The sequence below is a fragment of the Thermobia domestica genome, chromosome 7 (assembly GCF_964235325.1).
Source record: "Thermobia domestica chromosome 7, izTheDome1.hap1.1, whole genome shotgun sequence".
NCBI lineage: Eukaryota > Metazoa > Arthropoda > Insecta > Zygentoma > Lepismatidae > Thermobia > Thermobia domestica.
Window position 1 is genome coordinate 73,473,860 of NC_137460.1, and position 14,484 is coordinate 73,488,343.

The following is a 14,484-nucleotide window of genomic DNA, read 5'->3' on the forward strand; positions in this document are numbered from 1 at the left end:
TCCACGTGGTCTAGGGGGGCTGGGTCCCCATAAATTTTTACTGCCCCCTAAAATTTTCACGATATGGTTGCAAGTGAACTCTAATATGGTGATAAACTATAATATAATTGGATCGGGCCTTCCTAACTTCTACCGCCCTTCCCCTACATTTTTGGATTGGATACCAGCCTTGTACATACCGATAGACAGACGAGAAAACGTAACTTTAATGTAAGACTTTTCATACTTATCCACATCACAGTTTAGACATCTAAAAAACGATGAATGTGTGAGATATGTACCAAATAAAATGATTATCCATCAAGCTAAGGAAGACTGTGATGATTAAATGGATAATAATAGTGGAATGGATAGTGGGAGGAAAGGAGACAAACCTGAGAAAATCTACATACAATGTTTGTCCACCACAAAGCTTACTTGACATGAGCGGAGATCAAATCAGAAACCTCACACGCCAGAAATAAGCATTATGCCTTTTAGCTATTGGGTCTCACGAAATTTTTCTAAGAAAGTTGTTTCTTATATTGTGTTTAGATACAATAAGTTTAGGGAAATCCATGTTACGTCTACAAATTTTGCCTTAAATCATCTAAATATACTCTTGAATTTTTGGTTACAGTACTTAGAAACAAAAATATACTAGATATGCCGAAAAGTTGGGAAAATGTTCAGTTTTGGACTTACTAATTACGCTACGCGAATTATAAGATAACTTTCTTATACCTGTTGGCACACAGATAGATACTCATGTCTCTGTCCATCTGTCTGTGATTCGACCAAGAAAACCAGTAAATGATAGTAGATTCCTTTCTTACGGATTCAGCGTCTCAAGAATACCTTCCACCTCTATTTCTATTCCTCTGTTAAGACCGGAAGTGATATATAAACTTCCGGTTTCAATATTAATATTCATATTCCAAACAATGATAATTAATAGTGAACATCCTTTTGCATGAATTCAGCATATCAAAAATATTTTATCTCCACCCTTATTCCTCTATGGAAACCATAAGTGATAGAGCTACTACTTCCAGTGTAAATATTGAATCCTTACGGATAAGTCAAGTAAAATTTAGTCACTTCCAGTGTCAATAGAAGTACAGAGTTCCAGAAGTTATTTTCTGCTCTAAATAATCTGGCAACTTAAAAGGAGAAAGCAGACTTCGGTAAATGAACTTCGGGGCCATCTTTCGCGAGGTAGTAATGTACATTTAAAGTGTTACTATTACAAACTAGAAGAGCGCAAAAGCCAGAAGTAGCGCAGAAGAGCGTCTTAAAATTAAAGACTCGCCGTATATATGATACGACGCGTTAACAAGTGACGGCGTGGCAGAGTGAGAATATCTACACATCACGTGCAAAGGGTCCCGGGTTCCACTCCCATTCGAGTCATTTTTTGTTTCTTAGTTTAAGCGATAAACTAGCCATTTGTGACTACAAGTAAAATATTAATTCACCATATGATTATAATGCATAAAACAATAGGAATGTTCAAATCCATTTTAAAAATTTGGAATGTTGCATGTTAACTAGCAATAAAATATAACCTATAACGTAAATATATTGGTAGCACTAGTTATATTATGGTTAGTACACTCGTGTAAAAATGTTCTTGACGCTTCGTGTCTATATCTGTGTCACAGTGTGCGAATTACAAGGGAGATGAGGGGAAAATCCCCTTTTGTAATACTGGATGTATCCTATAACCAGAAGCGTCATTTCAGACTTCGCTTGAGAGGGCAAGAGAACCAAAAATATAAGACTGACGTTTTGAACTAGTATATTAATAGACAATCGATTGAAGTTTATATATTCCTCAACCTCTTCAGGGGGGGGAATTGCCTCCTCTTGCTCCAATAAATGACGCACCTGGCTACAACTGTCATACTTTTCCCATGCTATTGTTGTCTGAAATGACGCCTCTGGTTATAGCGCACATCCAATATTACTAAAGGGGATTTCCCCTCTTCCCCATTTTAATTCGCACAATGTCCACAGATATAGACAGGAAGTCTCAGGAACATTTTTACACAATGTGTCTACTAATCATAATATAACTAGTGGCATCAATATATTTACAGAAAGGTTACATTTTACTTGTAGATAACATGGAACATCCCAAGGTTTTACAACTAATTTGAAATTCCTATTGTTTTTTGCATTATTAACATATGGTGAATTAATATTTAACTTGTAGTTACAAATGGCTAGTTTAACGGTTAAACTAAGAAACAAAACAATGACTCAAGCGGGAGTCGAATCCGGGATCCTTCGCACGTGAAGTGTAGATACTCCTCACTCTGCCACGCCGTCACTTGATAATTTAATGCGTCGTATCATATTTGCGGCCAGTCTTTGAGATGCTTTTTCTTCGCTATTTCTGGCTATTGCGTTCTTCTAGATTGTAATAGTAACACTTTAAATGTACACTACTACCTCGCGATAGTTTATTTGCCAAAGTCTGCTTACCCCTTGATAGTAAAAATGTATTTATTTCGTGAGAATGCATTTCTATTAGATTGGTGCGAATGAGATGTCCACTCCAAAGGCCAAAACATACTTTTGCCATCTCTCAGCCAACGATTGGATTCCGTGACGAAAGAAATCTGGAGTCACCAATGCACACACTGCACAGTCCGGTCATCAAGGAAGGTTCCAAGAAGTGATCGAAATACCAGAAGAGATGTAGACGATAGGAGAAATATCAAGAGAATACGGTGGGTGAGGAAAGGTTTCTTACTGCAACACATGGACTGCACAGTCCGGTCATCAAGGAAGGTTCCAAGAAGTGATCGAAATACCAGAAGAGATGTAGACGATAGGAGAAATATCAAGAGAATACGGTGGGTGAGGAAAGGTTTCTTACTGCAACACATGGACTGCACAGTCCGGTCATCAAGGAAGGTTCCAAGAAGTGATCGAAATACCAGAAGAGATGTAGACGATAGGAGAAATATCAAGAGAATACGGTGGGTGAGGAAAGGTTTCTTACTGCAACACATGGAAAATCTGCAACGTCCTTTGAGAGTATTATCGTGCAGCAGGAAGACATCGTAAACTTTGATCACTTATTGCAGACAACTTTGCGTTGCATTTCATGCAATTCAGTACTGTAACGATTCAATTAAATGTTTTCTCCACGAGAGAGTAACACACAATGGATTAACTCCATCACAGATCACCATACCATCAATATCATCATCTAAGGATTTCGGAAACTATCTTGAGCCTTGATCAAGAACCAATCACTCTTCTGACAATTTACGGTTGTCATAGATTTATTTTTCACGATTCCGTGGGCTTTGTCCGTCGCAGTGATTGCGCATACGTAAATTTTGTGGCTTTTCCCCGAAAGAAGAATGTTGTGGCTTTTGTCCGAGAAAAAAAATATCTTGCTCAAGGGCACAAAATCAATCGCAGGAAAATGTATAGTTACACTTTCTAATACATAATTTTGATTGTATTTAAATCTTTCACTATTCATTCATCTTGCATTCTAGGGAGCCCGAGTTGTGGTTTGAAGTTAAACCACTGTAGTGAAACAACAATTTATTAGACCTTATAACCGCAACTCTTAAAAATAGCAAATTTACACACCATAATTTCACCAGTCATTATCATAGCACTTAAGAAATGTAACTATAGTGGATACACAAATATCTGGATAATTTATGGAAAAGTAAAAGGACAATACTAGGATACATGGTAAAGGACATATCTAAAATATGTAAGCAAATGGCTTGGTTGTGATTGGGCAAAGACTGAAAAGCCTGAACAAACCTTTATCCCTGATTGGTCGAACGCCTCATAGAGAAAAAACGTATGTGGTGTACGTAAAAACGTAGGTCATCCTGTAGTCTTTGGACTTAACGTACAGCAAACGTATAACTGAAAAAGTATATTTTATACGTACTTTTCGTTTAAATGTTTCGAATAAACGTATTTTCTGTACGGACGAAAGAACTGTATATTAGGGTGGAGTGTTTTGCACTTTTGCTCGAAATTTGATGACGGCTAGTGCGGAAAAGGTGCCATTAGTGACACCGAACTTACTGATTTTTTAATTTTTTTTTTTTTTTTTTTTTTTTTGGACAACACCTTACCCTGACCCAACCGACTTAAAGTTCTTTAAGTGTTTAGTTAGGCAACACGCACAACACCAATGACAGAAAAGCTAATTGTGGTCGTTTTTAGAGTTACCTGATTGCTATAATACAGTTATTTTATTAAAAGAAACTTGCAGCAATGCAAGTAAATAATTTTAAAATGTTTATGAGTCAAAGTACAGCCATATTAGCTCAGTTGTTGGAATTAATGTTCAGATTTTGTTTGGAATGCCACGTTAACGATGATTATAGGCATAATCCTTGATATAACACCATTTTCTTTGTGCAACTCTTCGCTGATTTTGCTCTGCACGCAAAATAACCCAAAACTCACCACGGGGAGGTGGTTGCACATCGAGTTCCGCCCACCCACTCATCCAGTAGGCATACGTTAACATTTGACTTTAGGTTGCGTAGTTCTTCTTATCTCGAAGCGGGGCATTCTTGTTCTAGACTTCAGTTTGGCTCTAACGTAGATATCTCTTGCGTTCTGGCCGCACTTTTTCGACGCTGCTTCGGACACCAGCTTCATTGTGCGTTGCACAGCTTGACTATGGCAAGGAAATGTGGTTGTTAGAGTAGCTGAAGTTCGGATGTTTTCTTCAAGCTGCTGATCTGTTATGTTTCGTGTGATTGGCGGCTCTGTTAGACATTTAGGCCAATTAATCATGTCGTAGTAATTTCCAAAGTTTAATTTCGGAACAATGAAGTTACGTGGGCGGCTTGATCTCGGAGTCTTCTGGCTGCGACCCTTTCTTTATCCTTCTCCAGCCTAACGTTCGAATATGCGGATTTTCATCTGCTGTCATTGCTATCAGCAGGTTTTCATGATGAGTGTAGTATCCGTTTGTTTGTAGAACAGAATGAACTATTTGTTGTAGTTTTCTGGCAGAAAACGTGATAGCTTATCTAAGATCCCGACGTGCTTCCCGATTCAACAGCTTCGCTGGGTTCCCCTGACGACGCCAGTATCTTTTTTTACTCCATCAACTACGCCAGCAAGTCCGTAGTTGATGGACTTGCTTCAACACTTCCACCGTCTTTCTTGGTTGTCTGCCCCTTAAATCTGCTCACTTTACGGGAAAACATCTTTGACAGAGATTTGCTTGTTCGGACGTCAATGTTACCAATGCCAATTTTCCGTGATGTTCTCTGGTCCAAAAGAATTTTCAATTCTCGTTTTGGAATCTTGCGTGTCCTCTTACAGTTGCAATCTTCGGCGGTTTTACATTTGCAAGACACAATATCAAAAAGAGACTTTTCCGCATGTGCATCAAAACCTGCACGAACTGTTGCTTCTTGTCCTTGTCGACTGAAATGTTTTTCCTTGGTGCGACACTTACTATAAAATGTTTTCAGCATGTGAAAAATTCTCTTTTCTAAAACCATAGGAATAGTACAATATAGCGCTGTCCCGACAGCAAATTTTTCTCAGTACTGTTCATGTTATTTAAAGAAAACTTATAGAAACATTTAAAAAAAAAGATTGTTTTATTAAGTTTTCATAGTTACTCAAAATTGGTATATAATATTCTTCCTTCTTTGCTAGTTATGGAATTGAGATACGTGTAATTAAAGGTTGGGGAATTAACTAACCATCAAGCAACTTACCTGCGTCACAATTTGACGTAAAATTATTCATTTTGATTTTAGTTCTGCATTATAATGAACATTTTAGGAAATGTTTGTCACGTCTGGCTCGGAATGTTCACAAATTTCATTTGAATTAAAATTATGTAGAATAATAACAGAAGTACTTATCATGCATCAGCAGTGCAATAAAAGCATTGAAACTAGAGCGAAACTCTCTGAAAGATTAGAAAAATACAATAAAAGAACTTCTGCATCCGTGTATGAACGAAACACGAAGTTAAAAAATTAAATGACATATCTGTTCATGCATCGCACGAACTATATTTCCTTTAACATGCCAACGTCCCCTTTAATATCAGATATTTGGAAACAGATTGCAAATTAAAAGTCACCTTTCAAAGAAACCAACAAAAGAGGTAAGGACGCCATAGAATCCAACCAATAGGCAATAAACTACATATAAGTATCAGCAGCTATAAAACGTATTTCCCTCTAATCTCAAATATAATATACGTATACAGCCCGTTATCTAAAATGTTATATTATGGTGTGTCGGTTTTAAGATGAAAGGAAAGCAATTTCCAAAGCTTTTCAAGTTCGTTCATTTTTTTTCTGTTTTGTTATTTTCGTTCGCGATTCAGATAGAGCCAAGGAGTTGTTCAACCTTAGACTGGGACTCATAACTTTCGTGGAATAGCCAAGAATAGAAAACCACGACGGGCGAAGGTGACGCAATGTTTTTCACTAAACGTGACAACCCGACGCAGGAAACGTTCCCGCTTATTATTTTCTACACTCAGAGAAATCCACACTTCAAGATGGTAATTACTGTTGGCCGGTAGCAAGTTATGCGATATTGTTGAGTTTGATTTTTTTTATCTCACTGATTACACGTAAACGCCGAACGAGAGTGGTATAGTACATTTCTAACCAGGAGTAAAAGTGAATCTGAAAAGGTAGGGGGACAGTAGGTAGAGGCATGACGTATCGCCGTTCCCCTGCCTATCTTTGGAAATTGTATTTTTTTTTATGAACTGGGGGACGCCGTGCATATTTTTTGAGGTGGGAGGACGGCGTACCGCGCGTTCCCCCTTACTTTTACTCCTGTTCCTAACCCGTCTGAAATGGCACGAACGTTATTCCGAGGTTCCGCTTCCACCCACAGTGATGCAGAGGAACTCATTCGAAAATGATGTTAGATGATATCCATTAGTCCCATTTTGCAATTCTGAGAACGAAATTTGACAAAACAAAAGCGAATGATGCATTCACTTGCCACTTCTGGACGAAATGCACTTGTGTGTGTGTGTGTGTTCTTGATAGTGCACTTTCGAACGACCCTTTTCAACAACGCATAGCTTTCTGCTATCTGTGTACACCAGCCTGCTTGCTGGACGTGTACTGGATTTGCAACGTTAGATGTGTTACTTTAGGCCTGGATTCTACGCATGCTGTAAACGCGACGTTAGCAACGCGGAAAAGTTAGCATAATTTTGTCTAACTATACAGTATGGATGCTTAATATGCAGCGTTGGTAACACGACGCTACCACTGTAACCAGAATATACGTTGCGTTTTACGCGAATTGGTTTCAACATTAATTTTCTTTCTCAGTCATACACACAGACACGATGTAATAATGGAATGTATAATCTTGTCCAAGTGTAGAGCGCTTAGAAAGTGAAAGTGACCGGGGAACTAGAAAATGCTGGAACTCATACTTTGTTGGTAAATCAGCTTTAAACTAGCCACTTTCATATAATGTGCGCGGATGTGCAAAGATATATTCTTCCAATACTTCCTTCTGGAAGTGAAATCCTTGGATGAATTGTTGGGGTCAGTTGATGGAAGACTTATTAAGAAGGACACAAATATGAAGATCTTGATTGGATCATTAATGCTTCGTTGTTAGCGTTGCCAAACGTGTTGTGTACGCTCAACGCGCGGTTTAGTGCGTACTCGTTTCGAGTTGAAAGTGTTTATATGGTCGAGCTATATAGTGTTTATATGGTCCAATGGTATAGCTAATACTCCAACCGACAGACGTTAACGCCGCGTTTACAGCATTCCCATACTTTAGGTCTTAATATATCTATATGTTGTGTTGCTGAGGTGAGTTTGCCACCACAGGTTCACATAGGCGGTTTTTTTTTTTTTTTTTTTTTTTTTTTTTTTTTTTTTTTTTACCAATTTTGTACCTTTGATACATTTCTGTTTAAAAGTTTCTTCTTTCGCAAGTTCTTTTGTAAACTTTGTGCTAATGTTCTAATATTTTTAAGTTCGATTTCAACTAAATCACCAATTATCTTCATGTGTTTGTAAGAATACTGAGCCAAGATATTTAATATAACAAATACGAAACAGTAGAATATGAATATGTGAACGTAATGACCGTCAATATGTATAGCTTTAACGATTTGCAAGCCACTCTGCATATGGTTAAATTGCTCCTGTATTAACTGACAAATTAGTAACTCTTCTTCATTAAAATGAACTACTCTATTATGGTAGTTGCTTAGTTGCTTACGACACAACTTTCTGAATAATGTTCGATTCTCCACCTACCTTCAAAGAAATCCGTATAACGATAAATAAATTTTATTACGAGTGCATGTTCTGTCGCATAAGAATTTTCCTCCCAACTCAGTACACTTTTAACTACGTTATAACACCAGTAAAAATCCATTTCCTTCACTAGGGGCCGCGGTGGCTCAGTGGTAGAGCGTTCACCTCCGATGGTTGGGGTCCCGGGTTCAAACCCTGCTCCCGACAAGTGAACTTTGTGGTGGACAAACACCGTATACGTGGGTTTTCTCGAGGTTCTCCCGTTTCCTCCCATTTTCTTCAATTCCATCATTTCATTCATTTCTCATCATCACCGTCTCATTTAGCCTAGCCGGCATAACCGTGGGACGTAAAACTCGCAGATTTCATTTCCTTCACTCGCTTATTATGTATATAGGTCAGCCCAAATCTCCATATATAGCCGATATCTTTAAAATCAAAGAATGTAGCCGATATCTTTAGAACCAAACAGTAACCAATGTAATTCGAGTACGTAATACTTGGGCATTCATAGAGCAAAAATGATCCAAGATAGTGAGAATTCGTTATATGTATACAGATTTGGCGTCTCAAAACTTGGTTCAACCGCAGTTCTTACCTCTCAATTCAAACTATAAGTGATGAGATCTAGCTTGGTTATGTGAGATTAAAACCAAGGATCTATATGTGTCATAAATCTGTATGAATTCTGGTGGACAGCAAAAATGATGCAGAGCACTACAAGTTTCAAATTCGGCTGGTACATGGCAATCGCTTGAGGATGTATGCTGCCACCTAATGCTTCGTTGTGTACCTTATATTACCTTTATTTCAATAATAGAAAAATGAGATGTTTAGCTACCGTTAAAGTCGCCGTTACCCGGGAAAACGTTAACGAATCGACTCCGGTTAGAACTCAAATGTTCGTTCAAGGGTTATCGTGTGGAGTAACGGATGAACAGGCATACTAATATAATGATCTTATATGGCCTACTAGCGTGATTCTGAAATTCTCGATTAGTGATGATGTCAGAAGGTTTCTCTGAAGTTGGAATTTTAGTACACTAAGGGGGTGAAAAGTAGATAATACTACGAAAATGCCTAGAATTCACATTAAAGACAACAAAAGAAATGGGTCTTAGGGAAGAAGTCGTGCCCCGAACCACCTTCTGAAATCACCACTGCTCTCGACCAACATGAAGCAAAATTGGTTATACACAGGCTTACTTTTATGAGGCCAATGACAATGAACAAGATTAGTTCACTATTAAATGTCACCTTAAAAGGGCTTTATTTAAAATTAAACCTGGGATTGAAATAAAATTAAAGATTCAGCACAACGTTTCAAAGGCAAATATACAGTAGGTCTACTTGAGAAATTTGTGGTCACATTGTCTTATTAAATTACAATCCAATTCGTTTTATGTATTTCAAAATAAGCAGCAATCGAATGCAGCAATCCTCAGCAGCCATGATGTTGAAACTGTAATTTTAAAAGATATTTTTTTAAAAAATCTAGCAGTACACAAGTTTGGCCTCTGTTCGAGTTATTGAAGGCTCAGTCTTCTGACAAGTGTTTGATGAGACAGAAACTAATTATTACGGAAAGTCAAAGGAGTTGTAGCAAAACGAAACAAAACAATCTAAAAAACATTAAAATTCCTGGAATCTAACGATTCTTTTTTATATATTTTTAATATATAATACTGAAAATGATGAAATGCTAATTATCTGCTCTGTGATTAACAGCGTCATAGATCAGAGTTAGAGCAGGGCTTTAGAGCAGAGTTACTCAAACTATGTCTTAATTGGGAACCACTTTTATTAGAACGATTTACGGATTACCGTACCCTTATTCCCTCGATTTTTTTTAATGTATTGAGAATGAGCATATATCATTACACAAATATTTTTTTAAATAGCAGTGATTAGAATTCCCTTAATTTTATACCTAGGTATTTTATTAATAAAAGAGACAGGCCGGTACCCAGCCCAAAAATGTAGCGGGGGCCGGCAGAAGTTAGGGGAGGCCATCTAACCATATTATAGTTCATCACCATATTATACCTAGGTAGTTCATTTGCAAGCCTACCGTCAAAATTTTAGGGGGTCCAGCAAAAATTTAGGGGGGCGCGCCCTAGACCCCCTGGATACGGGCCTGAAAAGAGAACGCATATTATTTAAAATGGCTAAATAGTATCAATAATATCCTCACTATATAGAGAACTACATGAACTGACATAAAATAACGGGTACTTCCAGTTGACGTGGAAAGTTGAAAGTTGGCATGATTCTAGCTTTTTTGAGACTAACCCACAGTAAAATTACCTAAAGTGAGTATGTTTAATTTTTAGAGGATCTAAAGTGGGGATGAAGAAATTCCCTGTTATTTAAATGGATCTTCTTTGGACCTAGTTTTAGGTACTTGGAATTAGAATAAAAACTTCAAATTCGGTATGGTTGTACGTTTTGCATAGGATCATTCCACAAAACCACTAAAAATAAATATTTCTAACTTTAGTGAGATTTTATGGGAAACTGAAAACTCTTCGCCATGTTATTTTGTATGGGAAATCATTTACGCCCCAAAATTATTGGTCACTTTCTGTAGAGCTATAATGATTAAATTTGGCATGATTGTAGCTTTTAGAGACTAACCCACACGAAAATTGCGAGAACTGAAAAATATTTAATATTTATGGAGTCTAAATGAGGGGTGAAGAAATTCCCATGTTATTTAAATGGGCCTTTTTTCACCTATAATATTAGGTACTTGGAATTGGAATTTAAAATCTTGAAATTCGGTATGCTCATACGTTTTTGTTAGCGTTACCTAAATAAATCACTAAAAATAAAAATTACCAACTTCAGAACGGTTTTATGGGGAACTGAATAACCTTATATTAGAGATCTTCAACACCCCAAAATGTTTAGGTGCTTCCGTCAGGATTAGAATAATGAAATTTTGGCATGATTGTCGCCTTCCGAACAAACCCACAGAAAAATTGCCAAAACTGTACATTTTAGTTTTTAAGGATCTAAAGGAGAGTGAATAAATTCCCATGTTATTTAAATAGGCGTTTTCTTGGGATGCAAAATCTTATCTTTTAGCTAGTTGAAATACGAAAAGTAACTTGAAGTTCAGTAGAATTGTGGGTTTAAGAGGTGTGAGGCCGTAGGCCAAGCAAACGCGGAGGTCTGTGTTCCAAGCTCCCAGTTAGCCAAAGGGTAGTTTTATAATAAAATATCTATATAAATTTTTAATTTTTTTGTAATCTTTACTTTATTCGATTGTATAATTTATTATTTACAATAGCTGTTTGACAGTGATACACAATTCACTTGAGTTATGTCTTTTTCTGTCTTTTTTGAATCAACGTTCAACTTTAAGCAGACCATCAGGACAGATCTCGAGAACCATCTGTAGTCCGTGGACCACAGACTAAGAAACGCTGTCTTTAGGAACTAAATACTTTCTTCAAAGATTAAAAGGGCACGTCGAAGAAACAGATCACCTTGTGTAGTTCTATTTTAAGTTTCACAATGATTATTATCAAGAACATTCAATATTGATCATACTTAAATAAAGAACAAAATATGGTTATATATAGATTGATTGTGCAACCATTTTGTTTGAATTGATACGTAGTTTGAGTTTGCAGGAACACGTGTAGAAGATGGACTCAATTTATCTATGAAAAAAAGAAAGAAGAAAAAGTAAGTTAAGTTTTGCGTATAAGCAAGCTGATATTAAAAGGAAAATAACCGAACTAAAAAAAAAATCTTACGGAAGTACCATAAAAATCTGTTAGATCCATCATTTGAAAAGAAATGAAACCAATATGGAAACAAGATTCATGTACTCAATGGTTTTGGTAGAAATGTTGCTAAAATAAAACGAAAGCTCATATTTTTATGACGTTGTGCTATATCTAACTATTAAGGAACAAGGGAATCTTTTTTCTTCCCCCCACAAATGTTCCTTCTTTTTAATTTACCAGCAATATAACCGTTCTTCGAACGGGGAGAATATGTTTCATTTTGAACATAAAGAGCTGAATTTGGATTTAAACGGCATAGGAAGTGTCACTGTCCGTCTCAGCGACCCTGAAAACTATGGATTCGACACTAATATAGGTCATTTTCGATCATTTTTATATATCTTCCCCCTTCTCCAAATTGCGGAGCTGAATTTGAATTTAAACAAAATCGGAAGTGACACTGTTCACCTCCGGGACCCTGAAAACTATAGATTTAATATTTTCACTTTTTATTCTTCCCCCTCCTCTAAATTGCGGAGCTGAGTTCGGATTTAACATCGAAAGTGTCGCTGTTCATCTCAGTGACCCCGAAAATTATGGATTCGTTACTAATATCGGTCATTTTCGATCATTTCAAATATTTTCTCCTCCCCTAAGATGCACCATCATAATGAAATGTAAAAACCATCCCAGGCCCGAACCTCATCCATGTCGAAAATTTGGTCGAGATCAGTCGTAGTTCAAAAGTTAGGTTTTATTTAATTTTATGTATCTCCTCCTCCCCTCTCCTAAGTTGCACCATCATAATGAAATGTAAAAGCCATTCCAGGCCCGAACCTCATCTATGTTGAAAATTTGGTCGAGATCAGTCGTGTGGTTAAAGAGTTAGGTTTTATTTAATTTTATGTATCTCCCCCTCCCCTCCCCTAAGTTGCACCGTCAAAATGACATGCTAAAAACCATCCCAGGCCCGAATCTCATCTATGTTGAAAATTTGATTAAGATCTGTCGACTGGTTTAACGAGTATGAAGTCACAAAATTGTCACTTTCATTTTCATATAAATTAATTTTATAAAATGAAAATAAATAAGGGGAAACTGTTTCAAAAGGGTATTTGTTTCAAAAGGATGGAGTTCAAAGAAAAGCTTAACCACTATTTGAATAAATATTATATTACAAATGATATGTTTGACATTTTTACGAGTATGCGTGTTATTGTAAGGAGATTGCGTGCTATCATTAAAAAGACAAGCAAAAGATAAAAATCTACAACTTAACGATGTATTTTCATTCGGAAAACAGCAAGGTTCAGGAACTCATCAAAAGGCGGCAATCGGTGAAAGATATATTAAGTGAATATGGTGGGTAAGAAAGTTTCATACTGCAATTCATAGAGTGTGTGCATTGTCCTTTGACAGACATGTGGGAGTCGATTGCCATTAACATGAGTTATTTTAACACCAAAGATTTTATTGTTGTGCAGTTATGTTATAGTAACTGAGCTAAAACCTGCTCTTAGGCAGAACACTCTTAGATATAGGTATATTAAATTACGTATAATTATGTTATTTAAATTCTACAATATTACCGTTAACGGGGAAGAAGGATGCCCATAGATGAAACCTCATCGAAATGAACAAAATTACTTACATAAAAGCAGCGACGCAAATGTCTTCAGCATAAGTGGTTCTTTATGAAGTTGAAAATAATGTTGCGGAGAATCAGGGGAGCAGAGTTGTCTTCAACATTGAGAGGCGGGCAGATTTGAGGCTTATTCTGGGAGGATATCAATTTCACCTCACTTTCCTTTGTGGCAATCGGACACAGATCATCACGTTTCCCCCCCCCCCAAAAAAAAACATTTCAAACCAGATTATTGAGGGGAACAGTCCCCCAGTTCCAACATTAGAGGAAACATGTCCCCCTCGTTCCCCCGGGATTTGCACCAGTGCATAAAAGTAAATCCTTATGCACAGCTAGAAAGAAAATTGACACCAACGATTCTTTATGACACTAAAATAAATGTGTCTTTTGCAGCCAAACAATAGGCTCAAGAACACGTTATCTATTAAAGAAGAAAGCATACTTCAAGATATATCTCATTATGTTTGTCATACTGTAATCAATCACTGTTGCCAGAATGCGCAACAAGTAACAGATAGGGTGATTTTCAAGTGCACACGCTACCAAAATTTCAAATTGAGTGACACGCTACTTTTCGGTCTACTTTTAATTATTTGCAGACTATAACCCTTAAGAATGCACTAATTTCTTATTTTCATATATGAAATCACAAATTATTAGTTTTATACAATACAATAAAAGTTTTTTTTTATCCGATTCACAATGAGCATTTTTTAAAAAACTAGCACGTTTGATACTAGTTCTTGGTTTAGTACTATTTAATCTCCAAATTTGACAACACTAGTCTTTTGTTAAGTTTGTGCTGTTACAGTACCACTGACCATGTAGCACAATC

General features: G+C 36.8%; 1 protein-coding gene across 3 annotated transcripts in view; it reads right to left on the reverse strand.

Annotated features, from left to right (window-relative positions):
• The window catches only part of LOC145688893 (uncharacterized), a 399,672-nt gene that overhangs the window by 259,796 nt on the left and 125,392 nt on the right, over positions 1–14,484 (reverse strand). Inside the window, exon 2 of one of the 3 annotated variants that reach the window (XM_081763056.1) lies at positions 11,527–11,935. The exons of the other annotated variants lie outside the window; for them this stretch is intronic. Coding sequence (XP_081619182.1) covers positions 11,932–11,935 — 4 coding nt within the window. The 3' untranslated portion in view covers positions 11,527–11,931. Of the gene's footprint in view, positions 1–11,526; positions 11,936–14,484 lie in introns of those variants that run through there. 3 annotated transcript variants of the gene reach the window in all.